The sequence below is a fragment of the Armigeres subalbatus genome, unplaced genomic scaffold, assembly GCF_024139115.2.
Source record: "Armigeres subalbatus isolate Guangzhou_Male unplaced genomic scaffold, GZ_Asu_2 Contig722, whole genome shotgun sequence".
NCBI lineage: Eukaryota > Metazoa > Arthropoda > Insecta > Diptera > Culicidae > Armigeres > Armigeres subalbatus.
The window spans coordinates 19,350-46,977 of NW_026943504.1; the positions used below are offsets into that span (position 1 = coordinate 19,350).

At 41.7% G+C, this 27,628-nt stretch overlaps 1 protein-coding gene across 1 annotated transcript in view; it reads right to left on the reverse strand.

Moving 5' to 3' along the window:
* Window positions 1-7,523: 7,523 nt before the first annotated feature.
* The window catches only part of LOC134204582 (uncharacterized), a 39,160-nt gene continuing 19,055 nt past the window's right edge, over window positions 7,524-27,628 (reverse strand). Inside the window, exon 3 of the mRNA XM_062679388.1 lies at window positions 7,524-7,587. Coding sequence (XP_062535372.1) covers window positions 7,524-7,587 — 64 coding nt within the window. The remainder of the gene's footprint in view (window positions 7,588-27,628) is intronic.

A 27,628-nucleotide genomic window follows, 5' to 3' on the forward strand; every position in this document is an offset into this window, starting at 1 on the left:
AAGATCTTCGATGTCCCCACTAGTTTTATGAGTTGGAATAGCTCCAGGATACATCGTAACACCATAACAGACACACCACAGAATTAGTTCGACACCTACGACACTCCAAACTATCCTTGAGTACAGATCCTAATATTCAAATCGATCGACATGCAGATCTTCGATGTCCCCACTAGTTTTATGAGTTGGAATAGCTTCAGGATACCTCGTAACATAGTTACAGACACACCGCATAATTCGTTCGATATCTACGACACTCCAAACTTTCCTTGAGTACAGATCTTAATATTCAAATCGATCAACATGCAGATCTTCGATGTCCCACTAGTTGTATGAGGTGGAATAGCTCCGCGATACCTCGTTACACCATTACAGACACACCACAGAATTCCTTTGACATCTACGACACGCTAAACTCTCCTTGAGTACAGATCCTAATATCGATCGATATGAAGATCTTCGATGTCCCACTAGTTTTATGAGTTGGAATAGCTCCGCGATACCTCGTAACACCATTACAGGCACACCAGAGTTCGTTCGACATCTACGGCACTCCAAACTTTCCTTGAGTACAGGTCCTAATATTCAAATCGATCAACATGCAGGTCTTCGATGTCCCCACTAGTTTTATGAGTTGGAATAGCTCCAGGATACCTCGTAACATCATTACAGACACACCACAGAATTCCTTCGACATCTACGACACTACAAACTATCCTTGAGTACAGATCCTAATGTTCAAATCGATCAACATCCAGCTCTTCGATGTCCCCACTAGTTTTATGAGTTGGAATAGCTCCGCGATACCTCGTAACACCATAACAGACACTCCACAGAATTCGTTCGACACCTACGACACTCCAAACTATCCTTGAGTACAGATCCTAATATTCAAATCGATCAACAAGCAGATCTTCGATGTCCTCACTAGTTTTATGAGGTGGAATAGCTCCAGGATACATCGTAACATCATTACAGACACACCACAGAATTCGTTAGATATCTACGACACTCCAAACTCTCCTTGAGATCAGATCTTAATATTCAAATCGATCAACATAGAGATCCTCGATGTCCCCACTAGTTTTATGAGGTGGAATAGCTCCGCGATACCTCGTAACACCATTACAGGCACACCAGAGTTCGTTCGACATCTATGGCACTCCAAACTATCCTTGAGTACAGGTCTTAATATTCAAATCGATCAACATGCAGGTCTTCGATGTCCCCACTAGTTTTATGAGTTGGAATAGCTCCGCGATACCTCGTAACACCATAACAGACACTCCACAGAATTCGTTCGACACCTACGACACTCCAAACTATCCTTGAGTACAGATCCTAATATTCAAATCGATCAACATGCAGATCTTCGATGTCCCCACTAGTTTTGTGAGTTGGAATAGCTCCAGGATACCTCGTAACACCATTACATACTCCACAGAATTCGTTCGACACTTACGACACTCCAAACTATCCTTGAGTACAGATCCTAATATTCAAATCGATCAACAAGCAGATCTTCGATGTCCTCACTAGTTTTATGAGTTGGAATAGCTCCAGGATACATCGTAACATCATTACAGACACACCACAGAATTAGTTCGACATCTACGACACTCCAAACTATCCTTGAGTACAGATCCTAATGTTCAAATCGATCAACATCCAGCTCTTCGATGTCCCCACTAGTTTTATGAGTTGGAATAGCTCCGCGATACCTCGTAACACCATAACAGACACTCCACAGAATTCGTTCGACACCTACGACACTCCAAACTATCCTTGAGTACAGATCCTAATATTCAAATCGATCAACATGCAGATCTTCGATGTCCCCACTAGTTTTGTGAGTTGGAATAGCTCCAGGATACCTCGTAACACCATTACATACTCCACAGAATTCGTTCGACACTTACGACACTCCAAACTATCCTTGAGTACAGATCCTAATATTCAAATCGATCAACAAGCAGATCTTCGATGTCCCCACTAGTTTTATGAGTTGAAATAGCTCCAGGATACATCGTAACATCATTACAGACATACCACAGAATTCGTTAGATATCTACGACACTCCAAACTTTCCTTGAGATCAGGTCTTAATATTCAAATCGATCAACATAGAGATCCTCGATGTCCCCACTAGTTTTATGAGGTGGAATAGCTCCGATCGGGTACCCGACACCAACATCCCGCTTCTGTTAACGTTCTTCTCGTCTGTCACTCTCTGACACTCCACATCGAACCAACCCGTCCTGGGTTGCCTCTGTGCAGTGCCTTCCACTTCTCGTGCTGTTGTGCTCACCGCTCCATGGATCGACTCCCATAGATCGTTGATGTTGTCGCTAACGTTGATTGCACTTATCCGTTCGAGCCATCGAGCTTCTGGCGGTACTCAGCCGATGCTCCTTCCGCCGACAATCGCTGGATATTAGGGTGGTTCAAAAAATCGATTTTGCTCCACAGTGCTCATCTGATTCTTTACCATGTTCTGAGTGTCCTCTGAAAATTTGAGCTCATTTGGATTAAAACTGATTTAGCACAAACCGTTTCAAGTTTGCATGCAAATTAGTATGGGGAAATTTGTTTTTCATCATACTGGTAATGACGTTTCCCCATTAAGCGCAGGTTAAAAAAAAAACCTACATAGCTAAAAGGAATACTCAACAGCTTTCAACCAACGAAAATCGCATGTTGATTTATCACCCCAATAATTAGTAATCGATTTTAAGACTGGTTGCGAATCTTTAGTCATGATCGTTAAACTTCTTTGAGGGCATCACTGAAATGTGCAGTGCAACATAGTAGCCAAGGTGAATACAAACAGGTGTAGCAATATGCCAATTTCATGATTCAGCCATCTTGGATTTTTGTATGCGGCAGCCACCGAGTTTGTTTATGTTTTGCACTGAAAATGAATTTTTCACCCCCGCGCTAGTCTCTCCCATCTACTGTCGAAGTAAGTGAACCCTGATATAAGAACCCTGATAGTAGCCTGAATTTGTGTGTGCTATCTTTCGCGCCACGAGCAGCAATGTTGCCTGTTGATGAGTTATGCAATTAGCTCCAGAAAACTACGGTATAGATTAAATTCTATTACTAATTATTGGGGCGATTAATCAACATGCGATTTTCGTTGGGTGAAAGCAGTTGAGTATTCCTTTTAGCTATGTAGGTTTTCTTTTAATATGCGCTTGATGGGGAAGCGTCATTAACAGTATAATGGAAAAATAAATTTCCCCATACTAAAAGATTGCATGCTTGAAACGGCTTGTGCTAAATCAGTTTTAATCCAAATGAGCTCAAATTTTCAGAGGACACTCAGAACATGGTAAAGAATCAGATGAGAACTGTGGAGCAAAATCGATTTTTTGAACCACCCTACTGGATATTGTAACGCATCGTTCGCTGTGATCTTTCGTTCGCTACAGTTGACAACCGTGATCGAATTTTACTGACAACGAGGTAGTGATCAGAGTCAATGTTCGGCCCTCTGAATGTCCGCACATCGATAACATCCGAGAAATGGCGCCCATCCACCAGAACATGGTCTATATGATTGCAAGTTTCACCATTTGGGTGTCTCCAGGTGTGCTTTCTTCCAGCTGTTCTTCCGTGCAAAGTAGGTACTACTGATGGCCATCCCTCTGGCAGCAGCAAAATTTACTAGCCGTAGGCCGTTGTCATTGGTAGCGGAGTGAAGGCTCTCCCTACCGATTATGGGACGGAAAAAGTCCTCTCTACCGACCTGAGCGTTAGCGTCTCCGATAACAATTTTCACGTCATGCTTTGGGCACTCTCCATAGGCTTTATCAATACATTCATAAAACGTGTCCTTCACGTCGTCGGATTTATCGTTTGTCGGTGCGTAAACGTTGATTAGGCTGTAATTGAAGAATTTGCCCCGTATCCTCATCACACAGATTCGTTCGCTAATGGATTTCCACCGCATCACTCGCTTCATCTGCTTGCCCATCACTGCGAAACCAACTCCATGCTCTGCTTTTTCACCGCCGATGTGATAGATGTTATACTTGAATGCAGTGCTGGTCGTGGGGTCCACGGCTCGGAACTCACGTTCTCCGGATCTGGGCCATCGGACTTCTTAAATAGCAGCCACGTTTACTCCAACCTTCTGCAGTTCGCGAGCCAGAAGGCTCACTCGTCCAGGCTCGTTTAGCGTCCTCACATTCCAGGTACCGAGTTTCCAATCATAGTCCTTATTTCGTTGCCGGGTCGGTTGCCAAAAATGAGGTTATCTTTTTCTTCTATCTCCATTTCTCGTGGTATTTGAGAGGCTTCAGTAAGCTACCTTACCGGGGTCGCGTTCCTACATCGCGATTATGGGGCTTCCACCTTAGGTATAGCTGACGCGATACAGCATTTCGTTAATCAGCCGCTGGGTACCAGGCAGACGCTCTTTGAGCCGCACCTCCTGGTGAACAAACGCTCGATGCGTACTTCTTCTCACTCTAGCTGATGTCAGAAAGACAACAGTGCCCAGGCTGCACTACCAGCTAAGTACACATTCCTTAGCTGGCGGTCTTATGTCATCGGACGACCCGTGGTAGCGTGAGATAGGGACTTGTGGGCGCTCCTTCCTTGATGTCAACCCACCATTTTACAGCACACAAATTTGACAAGCATATTCATAAAAATTTAAGTAAAGAGTCATTAATAAAATTTAAAAAAAAATTGAGCCTCGACGGGATTCGAACCCAAAACAATTTTTAAACGCTAAGAGCGCCCACTATTACCATGCCACCGCAAGAACTAATTGGAAGTAAAGAGAAAAATTGCTGTATTGAACCTTTTACTTGTCGGTGCGCATCGTCAGATTCAATCAGTTTGGAGAGGCAAAGTAAACAGCATTTGATTTTCGCGAAATATGGGAACAGGGATAACAATTTTTCGCACCTTGTAGACCAATTGATCTAAATTTTGAGAATAATTTGGGGAACCTAGAACATCTGCATCAAACTAATCTGGACTGCACATAATACGCAAGGGCTCTAGGGACTTGTGTGAACATGCTGGGTTGGTTCCGACTGGATACCAAGCGTAGTTGACCTTGTAGATTAATTGATGTAAAACACTAAATAATTTGTGGAACCTAGAACATTAGTATCAAACTGATTTGGACTGCACATAATACGTAAGGGCTTAAGGGCCTTCAGGGACATACTGGATTGATTTCTGTTATGAAGTTCTTCTGGATTGGTAAATTTTACTCAAACTGAATTTTGTAAATCGAAATTTTCTACATTTTAAATAACAACATCTGCACTGCAGCTGATCTGGCAAAAAAAATGAGGATCCCTAGACACATAACAAACTAACAAACTGCAGGAAACTAAATGAGGTGGATTAGACAACCGTGAAAGAATTGTGAAAATCGCTTAGAAAACGCCTAGGAAACCTGCTGTTTGAAATCATGAATCTAATGGTTTCGCAGTATTCTACATGTTAATCAAGAACATGTACAATATGCAGGTTTCTCATAATACAAGTTCCATATAAATGCAGGCACACTTGTTCATTTATTGATTTAAAATGAAAGTTTCCGCTAAAAATCGTGCACGTAAAAGGAACGTCATTTTCTTACTTGCTCGATGGCTACTGGAAACTATTACAAATCGCGCTTGTTTTGACCGGAGCAAAGCGCAATACTTGCGCATGAGCCACCGAACACAAAATGGATATTTTTGGCCGATCATCATTAAATTTTCAGAGAAAAAGAAATGAAAGTTAGTTTTCGCATCATTCATTTAATTTATATCGTCTTTATATCCAAGTCCACGAAGAGCATTAACCCCAGCCATATGGTTCAATGTGACCTCCAGACCAACAGTTTTTTTAGCATATGAACCCATGCTTTCTTCATTTCTTAGGCATTCTGGTAGATTTTGCAGGTGTTCCATATTTTTTCCTGCATTAAGTATCTTTCTATTGGGCTGTGGAGCTGCGGAGTGGTTGGGGTGTTAAGATGTTTCGACAAGAATTCCACATTATTCGCATTATACCACTTTAGCACGTACTTCGTAGTGTAGGCAGAGGTATAATGCCAAATCCGATCAGATGATCGTCGTTCCGTCGAAAATTTTCAAGAGAGGGGGAGGACGATTTTGGAGACACTCTTCCAATTACACCTGTCCATTCATGGTGCTTTCGGTAACGAAAGGTGTATCCTGCTTTCCGTAAGTACATATCGCTTGATAAAACTACAAAATTTAGAAAAACAAACAAATTTTTTGACAACAAATTTTGCCCAATTTTTGCTCATGGCAAAAACCATATGTACACATTTCGATATTGACTCTGATTATGGATGCTACCAAATTGAGACGAGCCAGCCTTTGGCTGAAAGTCTTGCTAATAAAGACTATTAAAAAAATGCTGCCAAACTACAAGTTTGACATTGCTCAGATTTGTCGTATTTATCAAGTGTCAACAATTATTCAAGGTGGCCCACAACCGAAGACATTACCCTACCATTAGACCTGCAGAGGCATTTGTCATATAAACGTATGTGTGTCAATTTGGATATGCGATAACTGTTGTTGGTGTTCCGTATCTGTATGTTCCAGAACATTTTAAGCTGGACTGTCTGTGGCAAGTGCTTTGAATATTCTATAATTTTAGCACTACCCTGGAATAAGGTGTTGTGTGGCGTCCTTCAGAATGACAAGAAGTTGAAAATACTGAAATCGTAAGCAATATTAAAGGGATTCAAGTTAGTCTTAATTGCAAATTAACGAGAGGCGTAAATCATAAAGTGGGGGTGATTTTTGTTCATAAGGTTTTCATCATGAATCGTTTAAAAATATAAAGGACAATGCCATTAATAAGCTTTAGATGAAACTGTGGAAAACTTGTATAATGTTTGCCATAAATAGAAAATTAATATTACAATATTAAAAAAGTTTAATACTATTCGAAAGTGTTTTTAGTCTCAGTTTGATGTAATCTAATCTTATTAGAAACAGTGGATCAAATTTGCACGAAATAAAAAAAAATCTAGCATGCCCCCAGTAATCATCACTGAGAATTATCCAAAGCAAATGAACAGCCATTGAATGAAGCCACACTTAAATTCACTTCATTCTACCCATAATTAACCCTCCGGCTGTCGCGTTGTTGGAATAATTTCATGATATTTGCCACTGTCTGAAAAGTTTCGTTCCTCCAATCTCTCCACGTCCGTCGACTTTCCTCATGGGACAGCCGAGTTAGCGCTTCCATACCGTAAAACATAGAAAACCTATCGGGGAAAACTGTGAAATGAATGCAAATTCAATTCTCAACCCACTTTCCCGCCCGGACTAACTGTGGCTCAAATTCCACCAACAGACCTGCGCTGCCTCCCATGTCCATTCTCAGCCACACCACAGGCACACATACGTTACGTACTTATGGCCACAAATTCAGAGCAAGAGAAAAAATATTTTCCACATTTACCCGTTAGCTAAGCACAACTCCGAAATTGAACCATTTATGCCAACTACCCCGGCCAAGCAGCGCTACTCTTCTAGAGAGGCACTCTGTTGCTCGCGAAAGTACGTCCCTGCGGGTCGAGTGGTGGTGCTGCAAAAAAAAACGAAATGAATCAAACATGAAAAACACTTAATTGCTGCTGTGCTTTTTCCACACGTGTGTTGTCTGTCTCGGACGAGGTGGCGCGATAGTGTAGCCTGAAACAGAAGAATGTTCATCCCTCCCGCACAACGAGCTATGGGATGGGTAGCCGAATTCGACCATCAGTATCCAGTGGACGCCAAATTTTGCCTTTCGGAAATATGTTTTCGAGAACTAGTTTTAATTTACATGTTTGAATATTCACGTGGCCGAATGGTGCTTCCCAGAGAGGCTTTAATTTATGTCACTCGAGTTGAATAAAATCGACACTTTATCAGCACTGGTATGTTTGGGGCTTGTGAAATATTCTTATTTTAATTATCACTGAAAGGCGATCAGATTTTTGTCTATATAGTTAAATCAATATAGAGCGCTCAAATGATTTGAAAATTAAACAATCCGATCTGTGTAAAAAATGCTTTTTTTATTTGCTTTTTAAGTCTACGGTATTATGGCTCAACTGTATTTTGCTATACTGCTGATACATATTTTATCTCACCTTATCATTTTTTATGACCAAGCGTGATGTAAAAATGAAAGACGATTCCTTTCCCGAATCGTGCTTTCCAGAACCACTTCTAGTTACATCTTTCCTGGCATCAGACTCATAATGTGGATCTGACAATCAAATTCCTCGTACAACGAAACGACAAATAACAAACTTCTGATTGGCTCAGCACAAACAAGTACTGGAAATGATTTTGACCGGTAACGTTTCCCAATGAACTTTTTATGGTGCAAAATTATGTATCCAACCTGAAGCTGTAGTGATATATGTTTACTCTCTCAGAATAATCAGGACTGTCAATATACCTCAATTGAATACAATGTTGTCGGATACAGTCGTTGAAATCATAAATTTAAAGTTACACGTTGATTGCATAACTCGTTAACAAGGATGTATCAATTTGGGCCACTAATGAGCACAAGGGATGCAACAGCTAGTCTCGAATATCTCCAATATATAGGTAACAACCCAAATAGAATTTGACCCCGGGGTAGCCGATGGAGAAAAAATAAAAGGCTCGAAATTGATTGAATAGCTAGAAATTGAAATTGCACATGTTTGGCTGACAAGCCGAATACTCATTTGGACTATCGAAAAAAAAAAAAAAATGGAAAAGAAAACCGGATATTTATTTCACTTATAGGGCCAGGATAGAGCACACACCCGGTGCGGGTTATCTCCGATCTGTTTGACCATCACAGTATGGGTTGGTGCAGAGGAAACTCATCAATCTTTAGAAGTCGATTTTGTGCTATTTTCATCACTTGGGTGGTGCTTCTCTCCGACGGTAGCAAAGTGTAAATGATGGTAGCTCCTTGGAGAGCCGAGCGGCGTATAGCTGCATATATGTCTTAAGTTTATTTTTGTGTTCACTACAAATACGATTTTTATCGAAGTCTATGATGTCAAAAAAATTTATGCTAGTCAACATAGAACGAATTTGCGTCTGTGCGTGTGTGCAATATTTGTTAAATTCAAATAACACAAATGTTTATATCGCGAGGAATGCTTTCAAGAAACTTTAAATACGACTAGGGAGAATAACTTTGTAGTCGAAGGTAACGATGAGGTAGTCCGTAGAGGTATTGAAGAGCCTGGAAGACATTTCACAAATAGGTGGATCAATCTGGGTTTCTAATCTTGAATATGTTTAACCGGAAAGTGTAACAGTTTTATGCTATCCATTGTCGTCATTTACTATTGGATTTTTACTTCATGGATAACGATATCCATTGCATACCGGTGGGAATCTAACGCACACCTTCCAGTACGCTAGACGGGTGTTCTACAACTACGACATTCTTGCCTATTGTCGTCAGTGAAGTTTATGGTCATCACATCATCTAGAGTATCAATTTGAGAGGCTCAAAGGAATACTTAAGTAGTATTTATATTGGTTTACTTAACATAGGCAACCACCCAAACTTTATGATATTTTATGTGCTGCTTATTGGAGATTTTAACACAATTCCCCTCGCGGGATGAGAGGACATCTAAACATCTGGAGTATGTTGGATAGCATTGTTTGTTACACTGGCGGTTCCCTCGATGAAAGTAGAGCAAATGCAGGCGTCTATTCACATGAGCTGAAATTGGAACAGTTTTACTCACTGGGTAGACACTGCACTTCCTTTTAAGCGGAAATATTTGCCATTATGTGTGGAGTGCAATTCGCATTGCAGCAGCATGGTATTGGCAAAGCAATATACTTCTGTTTAGATAACCAAGCAGCTATCAATGTTGAAATTAGTAATCGCATGGCGAACTCAAACTTAATTCGGTTAATACTTTACAGCTTATATTGGTACCTGGCCATTCTTCCATGGCTGTAAACGAATTGTCAGACGGCATTGGAGCATCACATGACTTTGTTAGATCTGAGCCTACTATTCAAGTATCACAGTGTTGGCTACCACTCAGCACAAACGGCTCTAAGATGGTTTGGATCCATGTCGTCAAACAAAATTGTATATCCGAGAGTCATTTCCGATAGTATCAAGCAGGTATCAAGCTATGTAACTAATCTGTGTAAACAAAATTGCATTGTCTAAGTCAAGGTTTTAGCAGGTCACTTCGATTCAACAATGAAATTGTGAAATTGACTTCAGAAACCTGAACCTTCAGAGTATTATGTTGTTTATAATTCGTTGTGGTAAGGATATTTAAGTTCTTGTGCGTTGTATGCCCTCTTCAAGGACCCCTTTCCTTAACTTCCCCTTTTCCTTAAATCTACATTCATTTCCTTTTTGTTCCCTTCCTTTTCGTTTAGGTGTTTGATGAAAAAGGCTATGAAAGCAATGACACAATTCTCCCAAATTGAGGTGAACGTGCTCTTTGAGCCGACGTTTTGATTCCTGAATTATGTTCAACGGTACTGTTCAAGCGCGAACTACCCGGTTATCGAAGGTCTTTCTATGCTGAGTTATAAACACATGCGGGAGTACTGATCAGGGGCTTGGATCGCCACAAGCCCTTTGTATCCAGGAGATTAGCATTTATTCTTAAAGATTAGACCACCTTGGCTCTTCGATCCTTTAACTAGGGTCCGAATGATGCACTGCACAAAAGCAACAGAGATCCCACTTCGAGGGAAGTAATGAATTAGCTCTAACCTTTGTTCTAAAACACCGAAAACGATAATGTGACCAGATATAGTTTGTGCCAGCGCGGGACAATTTTTTAATTCCTTATTTTTATTTATTTATATCCTTATATTTATTTTATTCAAAAATGTGCTTGAGTCAAAACATTAAAATTTGATAAACCCCTCTGGGATTTGCTTGCCCCTGGATCAATCACACTATCATACCTCTATTGTGAATTAATCTGTTCAACTTTTTACAACGGTGCGAGTTCCTGATAATTAAACTTATTTGTATTGGTTACATGATTCATTTAGCTAACATTCAAAGTGATCGTATTATTCGTTTTATGAAATTAGGCAGAGCACTCAAATTTGCTTAAAATGCCTACATCTTAATCAGGTTTTTTATTATTCCCCGCAAACTAACAGACGATTTATCATAATTTTTTCCATAAGCTTGAAACAAAACAGATGTCAAAACATCGGAAAAAGGAAGAGAAGTCCGAGGGAAACAGCAAAAAGCACGTGGCAGACTTGCCAGTTTTGACAGATTTTACTATGAAGATGGGTGTGAAGGTGAAAACGGCGATTTCAACGATCGTTCAAGGAGCGACTATTTCGAACGTTGGGTCCAATAGGGAAATCCACGTACAATAATTAAACTTCTCAGAAGGCATCGGTGAAACGTGTAATTCAACAAAGTAGCCCGAATTTGTCATGAATGATTGGTAATGTGAACATTCATCAATAATGTATCGTTTAGAGAAAAAGCGTGGTTGGGCTGAAGTTTGACGATCCATACAGAACTTCTAGATGTTTCATACAAAAAGAGTAACGCAGGGGAGAGAGCGGGGTATAAAATGCATTTTTTGGGTTGCGTAATTAATGGTTTTTCCTAAGGTGCGTTCAATGAAGACTCAGAAATGTGGATTTTAGCTATGTGGGTTCTCTTTCGCCGGCGCTAGGAGGGAGGCCGTTTAGTCAGTGTAATGAAAGGTTTAGTTTCATAGAAACTTGCAACTGCTTGTACTCTTCCAATTTTTGTTCAAATCTGCTCGGATTTTCGAAGAAGACACGCGGAGCACACGCGGAGGAATCAGGTGGGCGTGGTGAAACGGGGTCGTTTTTTGAAACACCCTTCTAATAATCTTTGTTTTCATGAATACGACACCAATACTACTGCAGTATATGGAGTTTTTATTTTACCAATACTTCCAGAGTTTTGTTTTGGGTACTCAATCCACCTTCACCTTAAAGTGAAGTTTTTACTGAAATAGTAACAACATACGAACACGATGTGAGTTGAAATTGTTGATTTGAGGGATCCTACATCCAGAGATCTTGAGCCAATCGAGCATTGAGAACTGTCAGAATCTGAGCCAAAGGAGCATTGATATTTTTTTTTTAATTATTTCTAGTTGTTGACTGTAGTGTTGATTTTCGAGATTTTTCGGCTATGCAGCCTGATTTATTAGAACATATTTTTAAATTTTGTCCAGTGTTTCGTCATCGGGTTCGATGTCTTCTTCCAAGTGAAAAAAATTAATCGCTTTTTGTTAAGTATGATAGGCGTTCCGTTACAAAGAGCAAACATTTTTTTCCCTGAAGAAGACATCGAACCCGATGCCGAAACGTTGGACAAAATTTAAAAATTTGTTCTAATAAATCAGACTGTATAGCCGAAAAATCTCGAAAATATATTATTTCTTTGAAATTTGAAATGATTTCAGTTCTTCACATTGAAAGCATTGTTATTGTTGCAGATTGAGTAAAATATTCCTTGATAGCACGTTCAAACCTTCCATTTCACTTATTACAGCTCTTTTAGTAGGTATCAAATTAAACATCTTTCCTCGTTCTCGTGTCCTTGAGGATTTGACTAGGATCCCTAGAATGTACCAAAGCAGGACGCGAAACGCAGGACGTCTGGTCACCTTAGAAAACGATAAAGTCTCTATCCAGCATCTTGGACTTGTGGTATTTCACACACGACGCTGCAAAGCGGGTAGAAATAAGGAAAGACCGAGATCGACCGTATCTCCTTCTTACTCAACACTTCACAGGCGGTGATAATTTTCAATATGCGCTCTTCTCAGCGCTCTCGCATGAAAATAATACCCATTGAAGTATAGTTCAACAAATGGGGTAGTGGAATGGAAAATATTTTATACATAATATTGTTTGGTCATTATCAGGTCCGGCTTCAACATTCCGGCCACCTTGGAACACGTAGGGGGTCCAATAAAACAGGTAGATCAAACGACTTGGCTTGAAAGGAATGGAGCTACAATTACTTGCGTTAAGCGCAAGTGCGCTTCGGGCAAGTTCTCCCATACTGCTTTAAATGCTTGGATCCGGTGACTGCAGTAGGGCGACCTTAGCTATGACACGAAAAATGTCCTTCCCTGGAGCAGTGCGTAGGGTCACGACTTGGACGAACCCGTCCTTGCACGGTTGCAGCTTCACAAAATGGGCCAAGCGGCCATCTAGTAGGAGGAACGTTGTCCTCCTACACGACGACGATGCGGCCTACATCAACGGTACTCCCGGCTGCAGCTGTTGACGGTAAACCGGGTACCAGCGTGCCCAGATATTCTGGAGATGCTAGCCCACATCGTAAGCTTCCAGACGGTTGTCAGGAATCCCACGAAAATCGACATCATGGCCCCGATAAGAAACGCCAACTTAAATTCCGATACCGATCGTTGTTGTTCACCTTCAGCATCCGGTAGATGAGGTTGAGTGCGTGAGACGCACCCTTGAAAGTTGTCGTATTGCCCGAGTGCAGCTCAGCGATTCTTCCTCTTCAAGCATCCACACGACGAAGGGCTGCCAGGCCAGGAAAGCAGCTATAGTGAAATCCCTAACAACATGTGCGTAGCCAGGATTTCGATTAGAGGGGGGCAACTTTTTGAGGTCGTAGTTTTATAGTAGTTTTATAAAAACACATGAAAATTATTGCTTGATACTTTTTCCTTCTAAGTTCCAAAAACTTTGAAACCAAATCTACAACCAGCAGTAAAGACTGGATCACAATACGGCGTTGCGCGTCGCGTCTCGCTGGGCGTTGAAATCAGCGTTTTTTACTAAAACGCAACGCCAATAAACGTGACGCATTCAAGTCCACAATAAAACTTTCGCGTTGTCTGCAAAGTCTTCAGGAATTCCACTATCAATTTCACCGGGAATTGATCCGAAAATTCCACCATTATTTACTTCAAGATATCCTCCACGAACTTCTTAATAAGTTCTGCAGGGAATTCTTCAGATAATTCTTTTGTGCTGTTCTTCATAAAAATGTCTGAAAAATTGGACCGTGGAATTCCTAAGAATATTCCGTGGAAATTCCGCAGAATTGCCAGTAAACATTCCTGAGAATTTCGCGAAAAATCTTCAAATTTCTTGTGTAAATTCCATTCAATTTTCCGTGAAAGTTTCGAATAATTTCTTGTAATAATTTCAAAGAATTTCTCCAGGAATTCCACTAAAAATTTAAACAGAAATTATACCAAAAATGGAATCAACAATGGAATTTTCGGAGGAATTCTTAGATAGATTCCCAAAGAAATCCTGAAAGAATTCCAGTGGAAACTTCAAGATTTTTTCCAAATTTCTTCTGGTAGTTTCACTGGCAGCTCCTCCAGAGGTTCCTTTGAAAATTCTCCCGGGAGTTTCTTCAGAAATTCCTCCTGAAGTTCCTTCGGGAATTCCTTCTAGAGTTTCTCCGGGAGTTCCACCAGCAGCTCTTTTTGTTTAAGAAATCATTTGAGCTTTCGTCAGAAATTTAGATGGAAATTCCTCCCGAAGTTCTTACGATAGTATTGCCGAGAGTTCCTTCGGGAGGTCCTCTAGGAATTCTTCTAGGAGTTCCTCCTAAAATTCCTCCGGGAGTTCTTACGGGAGCTTCTCCGGCAGCTCATACCGGAGCTCTTGCTGGAGATCTACAGGCAGTTTCTATGAGCATTCTTCCGGAAGTTTCACCGGCAGTTTCTCCGGTTGTATCTCTAAGAAGGAATTCCCGGAGTAATTTCCGGAAGAACTCCAGAGGAATTTCTGGAGGAATTCCCGAAGAAATTATCAGAGGAATTTTCTGAGGAACTGCAGGTGGAACTTCTGGAGCAATTTCTTGAAGAACTACAGGAAGAATTTCCGGAGGAACTCTCGTAAGAACTCCTGGATGAACTCTCAAATGAACTTCCGTAGAAATTCTAGGAGGAACTCCTGGGAGAATTCTTAAAGGACCTCCCGGAGGAACTCTCAGAAAAAATCTCCTTGGAACTTCTTGAGGAATTTGTAGATAAATTCCCAAAGAAAGCCTAAATAAAATCCTGAAAGAAAGCCTGAATGAATTGCCGGAGGAACAACTGGTGGAACTCCAAAGACAACTGCTCTCGAATGCATTCCTGAAAGAAATGCCGGAGATTTTTCTGGAAGAATAGCCGAAGAAATGTCTATATAATGATTAAAACAATAATGGATTTAAAAATGCATGATATATTGCTCATCAGATATTTAGTTAGGAGAACATTATTAACGAGCTTAGTTTTGAGGAAGAATATAAAATAGGCTATAACAATTATTATAAAAATCGTGCATTCATCCATAAGTTTTAGAAAACTAGAACCATACATCTAAATTTCGAAACAAACCCTTTCTGAAATTATATATTTATTATAAAATCGGCAGTAAAAACAATATGCAAGCTTTCTCCAGGAATTCCTTTAACAATTCCATCAGGAATTCTTTCAGGGATTCTTTAGGAATGCCTCCAGCAAAGTCTTCAGGAATTCCACTATCAATTTCACCGGAAATTGATTTGAAAATTCCACCATTATTTACTCCAAGAAATTCTCTACGAACTACAGTTCTGCAGGGAATTCTTCAGATAATTCTTTGGTGCTGTTCTTCATAAAAATGTCTGAAAAATTGGACCGTGGAATTCCTAAGAATATTCTGTGGAAATTCCGCAGAATTGCCAGTAAACATTCCTGAGAATTTCGCGAAAAATCTTCAAATTTCTTGTGTAAATTCCATTCAATTTTCCGTGAAAGTTTCGAATAATTTCTTGTAAAAATTTCAAAGAATTTCTCCAGGAATTCCACCGAAAATTTAAACAGAAATTATACCAAAAATGAAATCAACAAGCAATGGAATTTTCGGAGGAATTCCTAGATAGATTCCCAAAGAAAGCCTGAAAGAATTCCAGTGGAAACTTCAAGATTTTCCCTGGGAGATCCTCAAGGAGTTTCTTTGAAAATTCCTCCGGAAGCTCGTCCAGGAATTCTTCCAAGAGCTCCATCGGCAGTTCCTACAAGAATTCCTTCAGGATTTCTGCAGTTTATACTGGAGTTCCTCTGAAAATTCTTCCTGGAATTTCTTCAGAATTTCCTCCGGGAACTCAATTCATTTAGAGTTTTTGAGGAATTTATATATAAATTCTTCCAGAAGCTCCTCCGAGAATTTCTCTGGGAGCTACCCAAGGAATTCTCCGGGAGGTCCTCTGATGATGATGATGGTCCATCTACATACCCCTACAAAGCAAGACAAGATTTGTCTATAAGATTAGTTCTTCTAGATTTTTTTTTTCAAAGATTCTTCTGGTAGTTTCACTGGCAGCTCCTCCAGAGGTTCCTTCGAAAATTTTCCCGGGAGTTTCTTCAGAAATTCCTCCTGTAGTTCCGAGAATTCCTTCGAGAGATTTTTTTTTAAGAAATCATTTAGGCTTTCGTCAGATATTTAGATGGAAATTCCTCCCGAAGTTCTTACAACAGTTTTGCAGAGAGTTCCTTCGGGAGGTCCTCTAGTTCCTCCTAAAATTCCTCCGGGAGTTCTTACGGGAGCTTTTCCGGCAGCTCATACCGGAGCTCCTGCTGGAGAGATCTGGCAGTTTCTATGAGCATTCCTCCGGGAGTTTCACCGGCAGTTCCTCCGGTTCCTCCTGGAACTTCTGGAGCAATTTCTTGAAGAACTACAGGAAGAATTTCCGGAGGAACTCTCGTAAGAACTCCTGGATGAACTCCCAAATGAACTTCCGTAGAAATTCTAGGAGGAACTCCTGGAAGAATTCTTAAAGGACCTCCCGGAGGAACTCCCAGAGAAATTCTCTGGAAATTCTTGAGGATTTTTTAGATAAATTCCCAAAGAAAGCCTAAATGAATTCCTGAAAGAAAGTCTGAATGAATTCCCGGAGGAACAACTGGTGGAACTCCAAAAAACCTTCTCTCGAATGCATTCCTGAAGGAAATGCCGGAGATTTTTCTGGAAGAATAGCCGAAGAAATGTCTAGAAGTAAAGAAATCTTCAAGGAATTTCTTCATGAATTTCCTGAAAAAAAGTTAGTGGGGGGTTTCTAGATAAGGAGAAATTGTTTGTGTTGTTTTGTGTTGTTTTGAACTTTCATATATTATGGATCCTGGATACCCTAATAAGTTTTTGGGAATTTCAGCCCCCTATTTCTGAATATGATTGGATCGGAAAGTGCACATGTTTAAGGGAATTCATTTCAGTACCCGTTCAATCTTTCCACCATTTAAGGGGAGCGACGGCCCCGCTGCCCCCCTCTGGCCATGCCCTTGCCTAACAAACTAGATGTCGACGGCTATCGTGGCGAATCAAACGAAAATCACTACGTATGCCTTGGTTGGAGCACGATTGCGGACGGTTGCCTTCAGCAGAAACAGTCCACGGTAGTCGCGACTCCACAGACGGAGTAGGGGGGGCAGCAGGGACAGCAGGAACAGCATGATGTCCAAGGGCTTGACGACCCCTCCCCAGCTGTCTGCGAGTCAGGGAGAACTGCCTAGGGCGTGGTGGGATTTAGCAGTGGGCTCTGCTAAAATCCCTCCCAAAAACCACAAGTGCCCGTAAGCGGACTCTATCAAAGCGACTGTGTGCCGCTTCAAAAGCACAAGCCCAGGGAGGAGTGCCAACTGGCATGTGGAGTGTCCCTACTTCGGTAGGGTAGTGCGTGAGCTGCTTCGGCAGGGAGTGAGTGATCTGTTTGTGCTGAGGCAGGAGTGTCATAGCGAGTCGCCGCCGCTATGGCCACCTCGAAGCGCAGCAGAAGTCTGAGTATGGACTGCACATGCTAAGGTAAGAGTGTCGTAGCGTAGTATCGTTGATTAGTCCCCACATACCGCTATCGACACCTCGAGGCATGGCAGTGGAGTGTTAGAATAAGTTGTGGAGTGTACCTACTTCGGTAGGGTAGCGCGTGAGCTGCTTCGGCAGGGAGTGAGTGATCTGGTTGTGCTGAGGCAGGAGTGTCATAGCGTGTCTCCGCCGCTATTGTCACCTCAAAGCGCAGCAGAAGTCTGAGTATGGACTGCACATGCTGAGGCAGGAGTCGAGGTATCCCATCGACACCTCGAGGCATTGCAGTGGAGTGTTAGAGTGAGCACCCGAAAAGGGTCACATGGAGCGAATGGTCTTTGGAGAAGCTGCTTCGGCGGCAGGGTAGCAGTGGGTTGTACCCACACACCTACAGTTGTGCACATGTGGTGCATGGGGAGTGTCCTGCTTCGGCAGGGTAGCGTATGGTCTGCTTCGGCAGTGGTGTGATTGATCTGCTCGTGCTGAGGCAGAGTGTCGTAGCGCAATATCTGTAGGCCCAGGCAGTTACCGCTATTGATACCTCGAGGCATGGCAGCGGAGCGTCCGGGAGAGCATTCAAGTAAGACTCAAATGGAGTGAATGGTGTGCGAGCACCCAAGTCAGTCTCGCGTGGGACGAGTGCCTGTGTGAGCGATAATGAGTGAGTACGCTTAGTACTGCCGTCCCCCAGAAGTAGTACTGCGAGGTAGTTCCTGGGGAAACGATGGTGGAGGCCAAGGGTGTTTAGTCGGTATTACCGGTATGGTCGAGTTCGACACTCCAGTACACTTCCGTGTGGTAGTTTGGCAACTACAATGCACGTGTACTGGGTTAGTGTGTAAATGCATTCTCCCTTGTAAAAAAAAAAAAGACGGAGTAGGGGCGAGTTGGTGTGACTCGCGATGCTGGAAGATCTGCTGTGCTCTACTGGGCTAGTGTAGGCTTTCTACGAAAGCAAGTGTGGCAATGGTGGAAAACGGATTTAAACAAATTTCTGAATCCAAATTCTGAGAATCCAGGAGTTGCGGTCCTGCATGTAGTAGCTTCAAGTGAAAGAAACTAGCCAGCAGAATCGACAGTGGGTGTTTGGTTGAGAGTACAATAGTTCTTCTTCTTCTTCTTCTTATTGGCATTACATCCCCACACTGGGATAGAGCCGCCTCGCAGCTTAGTGTTCATTAAGCACTTCCACAGTTATTAACTGCGAGGTTTCGAAGCCAAGGTACCATTTTTGCATTCGTATATCATGAGGCTAACACGATGATACTTTTATGCCCAGGGAAGTCGAGACAATTTCCAATCCGAAAATTGTCTAGACCGGCACCGGGAATCGAACCCAGCCACCCTCAGCATGGTCTTGCTTTGTAGCCGCGCGTCTTACCGCACGGCTAAGGAGGGCCCCTTAGAGTACAATAGTATACTTAACTTAATCGGAGCGGACCGTAGCCTGCCACCGATGCGAATAAAGCGGTCATCGTTGATGAATGGCTTCTGCCACTTCATGGTAGATGATTTGGCGATTGGTTCATTATTTGACAGGTGAGATATCTCTTCAGTAAACGATTTTTGTTGGGCTAGCCGACATAGATGAAGTTCAGTACGTTGTAATTCTTCGGTGGAGACTGGAGAAACAGTATATCAATGCGAATACTGAGTTGGTGGTAGCTGTCCGGGTCCGTTCGGCGTAGTACTGCGCGTTCTCGTAGGGATTGCAGGTATCGTAAGCAGAACATAGTAACGCGGCGAAGCTTGGAGAAACTGGAGAAGCCAGCGAACAGATTGTGTGGCACTCATCGTAACGTGTGACACATTGCGTTTTTCTGTGATAGGCTCCGCTTTATCGTCGATGGGAATGAGATTCGGCCAGTGATCTGGATCCAGTGACAACTAGATTAGGCCTTTCCACCTGTGCTTGCATTGCATTGTAGTATGTCGACAGCGCTGAGTCCTCATGAAATATCGTCAGCGGGGTTGTCGAGACTGGATACGTGCTTCTAGTGATTGACATCGGTCGAGTGCTGGGTTGGTGACACTCGTTTCGTTACGAAAGCCTTCCAACGGCTTGGAGGGAATCTTAACCAATGAAGAACGGTAGTGGAGTCCGTCCAGAAATAAGCGGGTGGTGAAATCTTCAAGGCGAAAACCACCTACTCGAATAGTTGCGTTGATAGTCGTGCAGTACAGAGTTTCAACCAAGTGATGGAATGTCGACTGGATAACGGCGCGTCATTTGATATTGCCGTCAGTAGCTGAACATGAACTCTTCGCAGGTTTCAGTAACTTGGTTGGGAGTGCTGTATTCCACCCACGGGGCTCTCCATTCTGCTTCAGTGCTGCCTGAATAATTTGACTACCACAATTGTAGGACCACAAGACCGAGTGGGTCAAAGATTTGCGCAATATATTCCATCACGTTTCGCTTTGGCAGAACTATTGCCTGCGGGGGTAGCTGCACCTTGAACCGTAATGCGTCGGTTCTCGGCTCTCATACAAGCACCAGAGTTGAAACGGCCTGCTCGTCCTGGAATTCACGCAGCATTCAATATCTCGCCGCATTCAGTACTGGAGAACGTGAATTCCGGGCGGTGGATCCAATAGCGAACACTTCATTCAAGTACCACATCTACTACAGCGGCGGTGACAGAGCAGAACGAGGAGTTGGTTTCATGGTGATCGGGAAGCAGATGAAGCGTGTTATCCGGTGGAAGCCGATAAGCAGCCGCATTTGCGTGTTGAGAATGATGGGCAAATTCGTCAACTATAGCCTTATCAGCATATATGCCCCAACGAACGATAAGCATGATGACGTGAAGGATGAGTTCTATGAGAGCCTTGATAAGGCCTACGGAGAGTGCTCAACACACGATTGTCATCGGGTATGCAAAGGCGCAGATCGGAAGAGAAAGTTTATTTCGCCCTGCCATTGGTACGGAAAGTTTTCATTCCGCTACCAACGATAATGGTCTGCGACTTTGCCTGCTGCTAGAGGGATGGCAATTAGCAGTTCCTACTTCGCACGTAAGAATATCCGCAAACACACCTGGCTACATCCGAGTGAAGACACTTGCTTACAGATTGACCACGTGCTGGTCGACGGACGACATTTCTCGGATGTTATAGATGTAAGGTCCTTCAGAGGTCCGAGCATTGACTCGGATCACTACCTTGTAGTTGCAAAAATTTGGGCGCGACTTTCCAGCGTCACGAATTCACTTGTACAATACTCGGAGGAAAACTAGAAAATGGTGTGTGGCGACACTCATGAATTATGAGCTGTATCAAGTATACAAAGAAGAAAATATTGTGAATCGTATAAAATACGGCAGATTTCCGTGGGCGAAGGTCGGAAGAAAGAATAGCGAAAACAATATTCAACAGAGACCCCGATAGGGGCCGGCGACTTCGTGGAACGTCACGAACGGTGGAATCGGACCTGGGGCCCCTGAACGTTCGGGGAAACTGGAGGAACATCGCCCAAGACCGACGATTATGTAGCTCTACAATACGCCAGACATACAGGGGTTAGACAAAAAGGTTGAGATAGGTAAAATTATGTCGAAATTCAAATCATCATAACTTTCCGACGAATGATCCGATTCCGCTTGTCATTTTATGTGGTGCTTACTTTCATCATGTTTTATGCTTTCTTCAAAACTAGAACTAATATGCCGGTCAATGGTGGCTGTAGATCGAGAATCCATCAAAACTACCCAGAGATATGGCCATTTCCGTAAAAACGGTTACGGAAACATAATAAAATGATAACAGATCGGAATAATGCAAATATGGGTATCTATCTTCATGGCTTTGCGAGACGATGATTACAGAAACATTTCCAGAATGATAGTGTCCACTGCCACCCTTATAGCAGGTTCCAAGGGCCTTCCAGGAGGGGTCGGTTTTGGCACAGTCTGGAACTATGCGTATATGGGTGTTAAAATTCATGTTTTCCCAAGCCGATGAATATAGGATCTTTATTCAAGATACATTATAGTGACTGTAAGACTCTCTGGCCAATTTGTAACAGGTTCCGGGTGTACTGCGAAAGTGGTACCGTCGTTCGGGGTGACATTGGGCCTAGGTGGTAAGATTGGGCCAGAAACGAAAAATGTTTCAACTCCTTATATCTCAGAAACTGTTACGAATTTCGATAAAAACTTCTAACGGTTCGAAATTATATTAAAATTCACGTCTAGGAAATCACAAAACAAATTCCAAGAGCTAACTGTGCTCGTACCAAAATGCTTGGAATTTGAATGTAAAACTATTGATCGAATGAACCCGTATTAAAATAGTGTCAGTAATGCCCCACAAATCTATTACATAACTAAATTTTAGATCGATGGATACCTGGTGATCATGTAATGATAATCTGTTTGTTGTTTTATCGAATTTTATGAATATTTATATAGCGGTCTTGTTTTTTCGTAGCAACATGCAATGCATGCTAAAAAGGGATGAGATTGGTAAAAGCCGTAATGTAGGCAATTATTTTTAATGAACGATTTGTCGTTGCATCGTCACCGGTGAACTTTATTGTATGTGGCCCAATGTCACCCCCTGTGAGGGGTGGGAATGGGCCAATTTTAAGCAAAATATAACTTTAAAGAATTTCTCTCATTTATTATTTTTCCCCACACAGTGGTAGATTTATTGTTCGAGCTTGTACCTAACTAATTACAACTTGATTCCAATATTAACTACTATAGCTTTGTAACATTTACTTGAAGCATACCACATTTTGGCCCAATGACACCCCTGTAGACGGTATCAATATCTCGGTTCGGTATGGGCGGATTGCGCTGCAATTTTGACACAAATCGTAAAACTTTCTGAGGAATCGAGCAAAGGTAGTTAAGTTCGCTGCACGAAGCTGCAGCCTATGTTTTACCCTAATGCCCAATATTTGTTATGCTTTCCAGAAGACCTTGGAATTTTGGGTAATAATTAGAAAATAGTTAAACGTGGTTTAAAATGAGCAGAATTTTAGCTTCTTTAGTCGTGCGGTGGGAAAAAATTACTCCACTCGATTCCCTGGAAAATTCTAGATCAAACTAGTAATGTGAGGTTATTAGTAAGCGATTTGAGGAATGTGAGTATGTGGGGTAAACAAATGTGGGGAATTGGGGTAAAACGAGGTCTTGCGGATTTGTGCAGTGAGCTTAACCACCCTTACACGATTCTCCAGAAAGGTCTACGATTTGTTTTAAAATTTCAGCGCAATCCGCTTATACCGTACCGAGATGTTGAATTTATTCGCGTTATGGACAATGTTTCCCCATTGTGCAGTGGTTGAATGGCTGTATCTTCAGATGGATTTAGAGATGTAGAGCTTTCGGAACATTCGACGTCTATTTCTTGATTGGGAAGCCAGCAGTCTTCAGCATCGAAGTTACTTGTTGCCTCCCTTCAATTGCAGATCCGACGTCATCAGCGCCCGAAAGGAAATCTTCGACGTAGAAATCGTAAATGACTGGATCTACTGCAGCTGCAAACTGGTGCCCATTGTCGCCTGCAATCTGCTGCGGAGTCCTCGTTGCAAGATACGGAGCAGACGCGTTGCTATTTTAACCGAACTTAACTTTTAAATTAAATTTGTAAAATGAGATAGACCCCTAATGTGCATATTAGAACTGCTAACGTAAGGAAGTATCTGGATCACACACAATTGAATTAATAACTGAAGAACTGTAACTTCGAAGGGTTTTTTTTTCGGATACGAGTGCACTTCCTTGATGTAATGCGTCTATAATACACAAACTGTTTGTTTATTATCGTCTACATCATAGTCATCATCGTCATGTGAAGCATTCGTGGTAGATGAAATTGTAAATGAACAGCATAACAAATGTCGTATAAAACACTTCTTAGGATAAAAACAGTTTTTCAGAGCGATTAATAATAAGTCACTTTTGCGATAACTTCTACAATTTACTGCCTTCATTTGCTGTACACCAAAATAATACCACTACCCGCCGTTCTTCAGCATTTTCTCTCCCCTGCTTTTGGTTCGATTCTTCTTCTTCTTCTTGGCATTACATCCCCACACTGGGACAGAGCCGCCTCGCAGCTTAGTGTTCATTAAGCACTTCCACAGTTTTTAACTGCGAGGTTTCTTAGCCAGGTTACCATTTTTGCATTCGTATATCATGAGGCTAGCACGATGATACTTTTATGCCCAAGGAAGTCGAGACAATTTCCAATCCGAAAATTGCCTAGATCGGCACCGGGAATCGAACCCAGCCACCCTCAGCATGGTCTTGCTTTGTAGCCGCGCGTCTCACCGCACGGCTAAGGAGGTTCGATTCACTCAATAGGAAAAGTTCTACCTTGGCCAACCATGCTGCTCCATCTCAAACCCTTTCGGAATCAAAAAGCACACGAAAGAACAACTTCTCCAGCTCTGCGGGACAACATCAGAGTATCGCAGAAAAAAGATTCCAGTTTTACTTTTTCATTTGAAGTAGAGTTTCGACGACGACGACGACGACGTCGTAACGATTCATACAATGCAACTGAGAACTGAGTTGCACTCAATAGTTCCGGGAAAAGAAAAAGAGATTGGGATAAAAATGTAGCAACAATCACAAAATGCCAATCTCGACAAATACCGGCAAAAAGTCGGAGCGGAAAAGCAGCACCAGCAATCAGCATCCAGTTCCAGTGGCAACAAGAACAGAAATATCTTTAGGAACACCGATGAAAGGGTTCTTGTGCCCCTGTCACCATCTTCAAGAAACAGGATTGTATCTTTGAAGAAGGATAAAATTAGTTCAATTTTTACACTGAAATTCCTTTATTTAGTGTTTTGATTTTTAGTGAAAAATTGTAATTTCTACTAAAACATTCCGTCATCCTTTTTGAATTTTCTTTGTGGGCGAATAAATGTTTCATATTTCTGGTCAGTGCTCTGGCTTGAAAAACATAGAACCCAACCGATGTTGGCAACGTATGGTAAAGCATGACTAAATGGCTTGTTCTTCTCGCGTTGGGGACACGATTTTTTGCACGTGTGAAATAACTGATCCGTACCGATCATGGATAATAATAATTTGGTATCGGTATCCACTGATAAAAAGAAAGGGTTTTTTGTTTTCCGGTGGTAGTAAATTTTACTATTTAAGAAAAGGATTATCCATGTGGTTTTCAATAATTTATCCCTTCTAGTAAGCATCTTAAGAAAACGCCCAGACGTCCTATCTATACGCACTAGCGTAATTAGTACATGGCGCCAACTTTTTATTTGTTCAAAGACTGCCTTTACCCAGAACACTAAAACTGCCTATGCCATAACGGTAGTTATTCAGCCTGGACTAAGACTGATTACCTCTTCTGTAGAAGTGGGTACTTTATTTCTGGAAACCTGCCCTCTAACGTCCGATGTGAGCAGAAGTGGAGTTTCCAACCATGAGTTACTATGCACAGTAAATAGGAGAAAACTTGGTAATACGACCAACTCGGCCAATGCTGATAAACATAATTTAATGTATCTAACTATTTTATAACAGTGAAGCAGTCAAGGTGTTTTAAATCTCGGTATATAGCGATTGCTTCTCTTACGGTTTCTCATCCAACTTTGAACTATTTCAGTATTTTTTGTTAATTTTATCCAAATTCAAACAAAACATATCCTTCATCTTCTTCTTGAATGGCTTTTCAACTTAGTATTCTTTCTCAAAGCTTTTGGGAAGCATTGTGGGGCTGCTTCCCCCAAATTTTGGAAAGCTTCAGGAACAGAAGCCTAGGACGGATGAAGCAACACAAACATTGTAGGATGTAATTCACTGGATGGAAAATCGACGAATTGGTTTTGTTTTTCTTTGGTGTACTTTCTTTTTTTTGTATACTGCGGCAAAAGTCTCCCAATAGCAAGAACAGATGAAAACATTTTCATTTTCGGTGTGTTATTTTATTGCAAAAGTTTGAGCGATCGGTCGAGATAGGTAGTGCTTTGATCCGCCGGATTGCGCTCGTTGTTGAATCCGGCCCCGGCTCGCACTCTGCCATTCCAAATATTGGATTTACAGTCGGATTACACTTGTTTGGTTGGGTTGGTCGGCTCCTGGTCGTTCGGAGATTGGCTGCTGGTTGATGGTTTGCTGGAAGCAAAGTCATTTATATTTTTTAAACTGGGATGGGTCAGGTCGGAGGAAAATGCATGGATGAGTCGTTGAGTTTATTTAAGGATTTGCAATTCCATTACCACCTGTCCTATCAGTCATGGCGAATGGATAATGGAAGCTTTTTCGTTGTCGTCGGTCGGTGTTCCAGTGGTCAATTAAATGTAATCCTCCAGTTTGCATGAAGATTGTCATTTGCATTTGCTATTAAATTAGTTTTACAGAGGTGGTTTGAAAGGCTAACGTGTTGATGAGTTGTTGAAATGCTGGCTTAGAGGTACTTAGAGAGAACGAAATTAAAATTTTGTCAGGTGAGAAAAGACAGAGCAGAGAGTAGTTTGCTAATACTTCATCACAGAGCCTTTCATTCAATCTTTCATAATGATCAATGAAATGAAGAACAAATAGAATTATTTACTGTCTTTGCAACTTCCCTTCTACAAAAAGCACAAAGGGATACGGCTGATATTTTCGTCTGGTTATTAATAGGGTCTTCTTCTTCTTCTTCTTCTTCTTCTTCTTCTTCTTCTTCTATTTGAATGGCTCTTCATTCCAACTGGAACTTGGCCTGATTTGTGGCTTTGTTGTATAATCACCTTAAATGGTTGGTGCTGGCAATTATTTTTTCACTCAAGTACCAAACTACCAAAGTAAGGCCTTGACATGGTGTCAGGCCATTTGGCCGAATGCCATCTGACCGAATGCCGTTTGGCCGAACGCCATTTGGCCGAATGCCGTTTGGCCGAACGGGTCATTTGGCCGAATGCCGTTTGGCCGAATAGTTAAAAAAAATTGACCTCAAATTACGAGTTGCGAAGAGTGAGAAATAAAACGTGAGTAATGTGAAGTAAGAAGTGAGAAGTGAGACGTGAAAAGTGGGAAGAGAAAAGTGAACAGAGAACTTCTTCCTTCTTTTTTCTCCTTCTTCCCTCTCCCTCCTCCTTCTTCCTTCTTCTTTCTTACGTCTTTCTTTTTCCTTCTTCTTTTTTCCTTCCTTTTTCTTTCTTCATTCTTCGTTCGCTTCTCTTTCTTTTTTCTTCTTCTCTCTCTCTAATTCCTTCTTCCGTTTTTTCTTCTTCCTTCTTCCTTCTTCATTATTTCTTCTTCCTTCTTCCTTTTTTTCTTCTTCCTTTTTTCTTATTCCTTTTTCCTTCTTCATTATTTCTTCTTCCTTCTTTATTCTTCCTTCTTCCTTCTTCCTTCTTCCTTATTCCTTCTTCCTTCTTCCTTCTTCCTTCTTCCTTCTTCCTTCTTCCTTCTTCCTTCTTCCTTCTTCCTTCTTCTTCCTTCTTCTTCCTTCTTCCTTCTTTCTTCTTTCTTCTTTCTTCTTCCTTCTTCCTTCTTCCTTCTTCCTTCTTCCTTCTTCCTTCTTCCTTCTTCCTTCTTCCTTCTTCCTTCTTCCTTCTTCCTTCTTCCTTCTTCCTTCTTCCTTCTTCCTTCTTCCTTCTTCCTTCTTCCTTCTTCCTTCTTCCTTCTTCCTTCTTTCTTCTTACTTCTTCCTTCTTCCTTCTTCCTTCTTCCTTCTTCCTTCCTTCTTCCTTCTTCCTTCTTCCTTCTTCCTTCTTCCTTCTTCCTTCTTCCTTCTTCCTTCTTCCTTCTTCCTTCTTCCTTCTTCCTTCTTCCTTCTTCCTTCTTCCTTCTTCCTTCTTCCTTCTTCCTTCTTCCTCTTTCCTTCTTCCTTCTTCC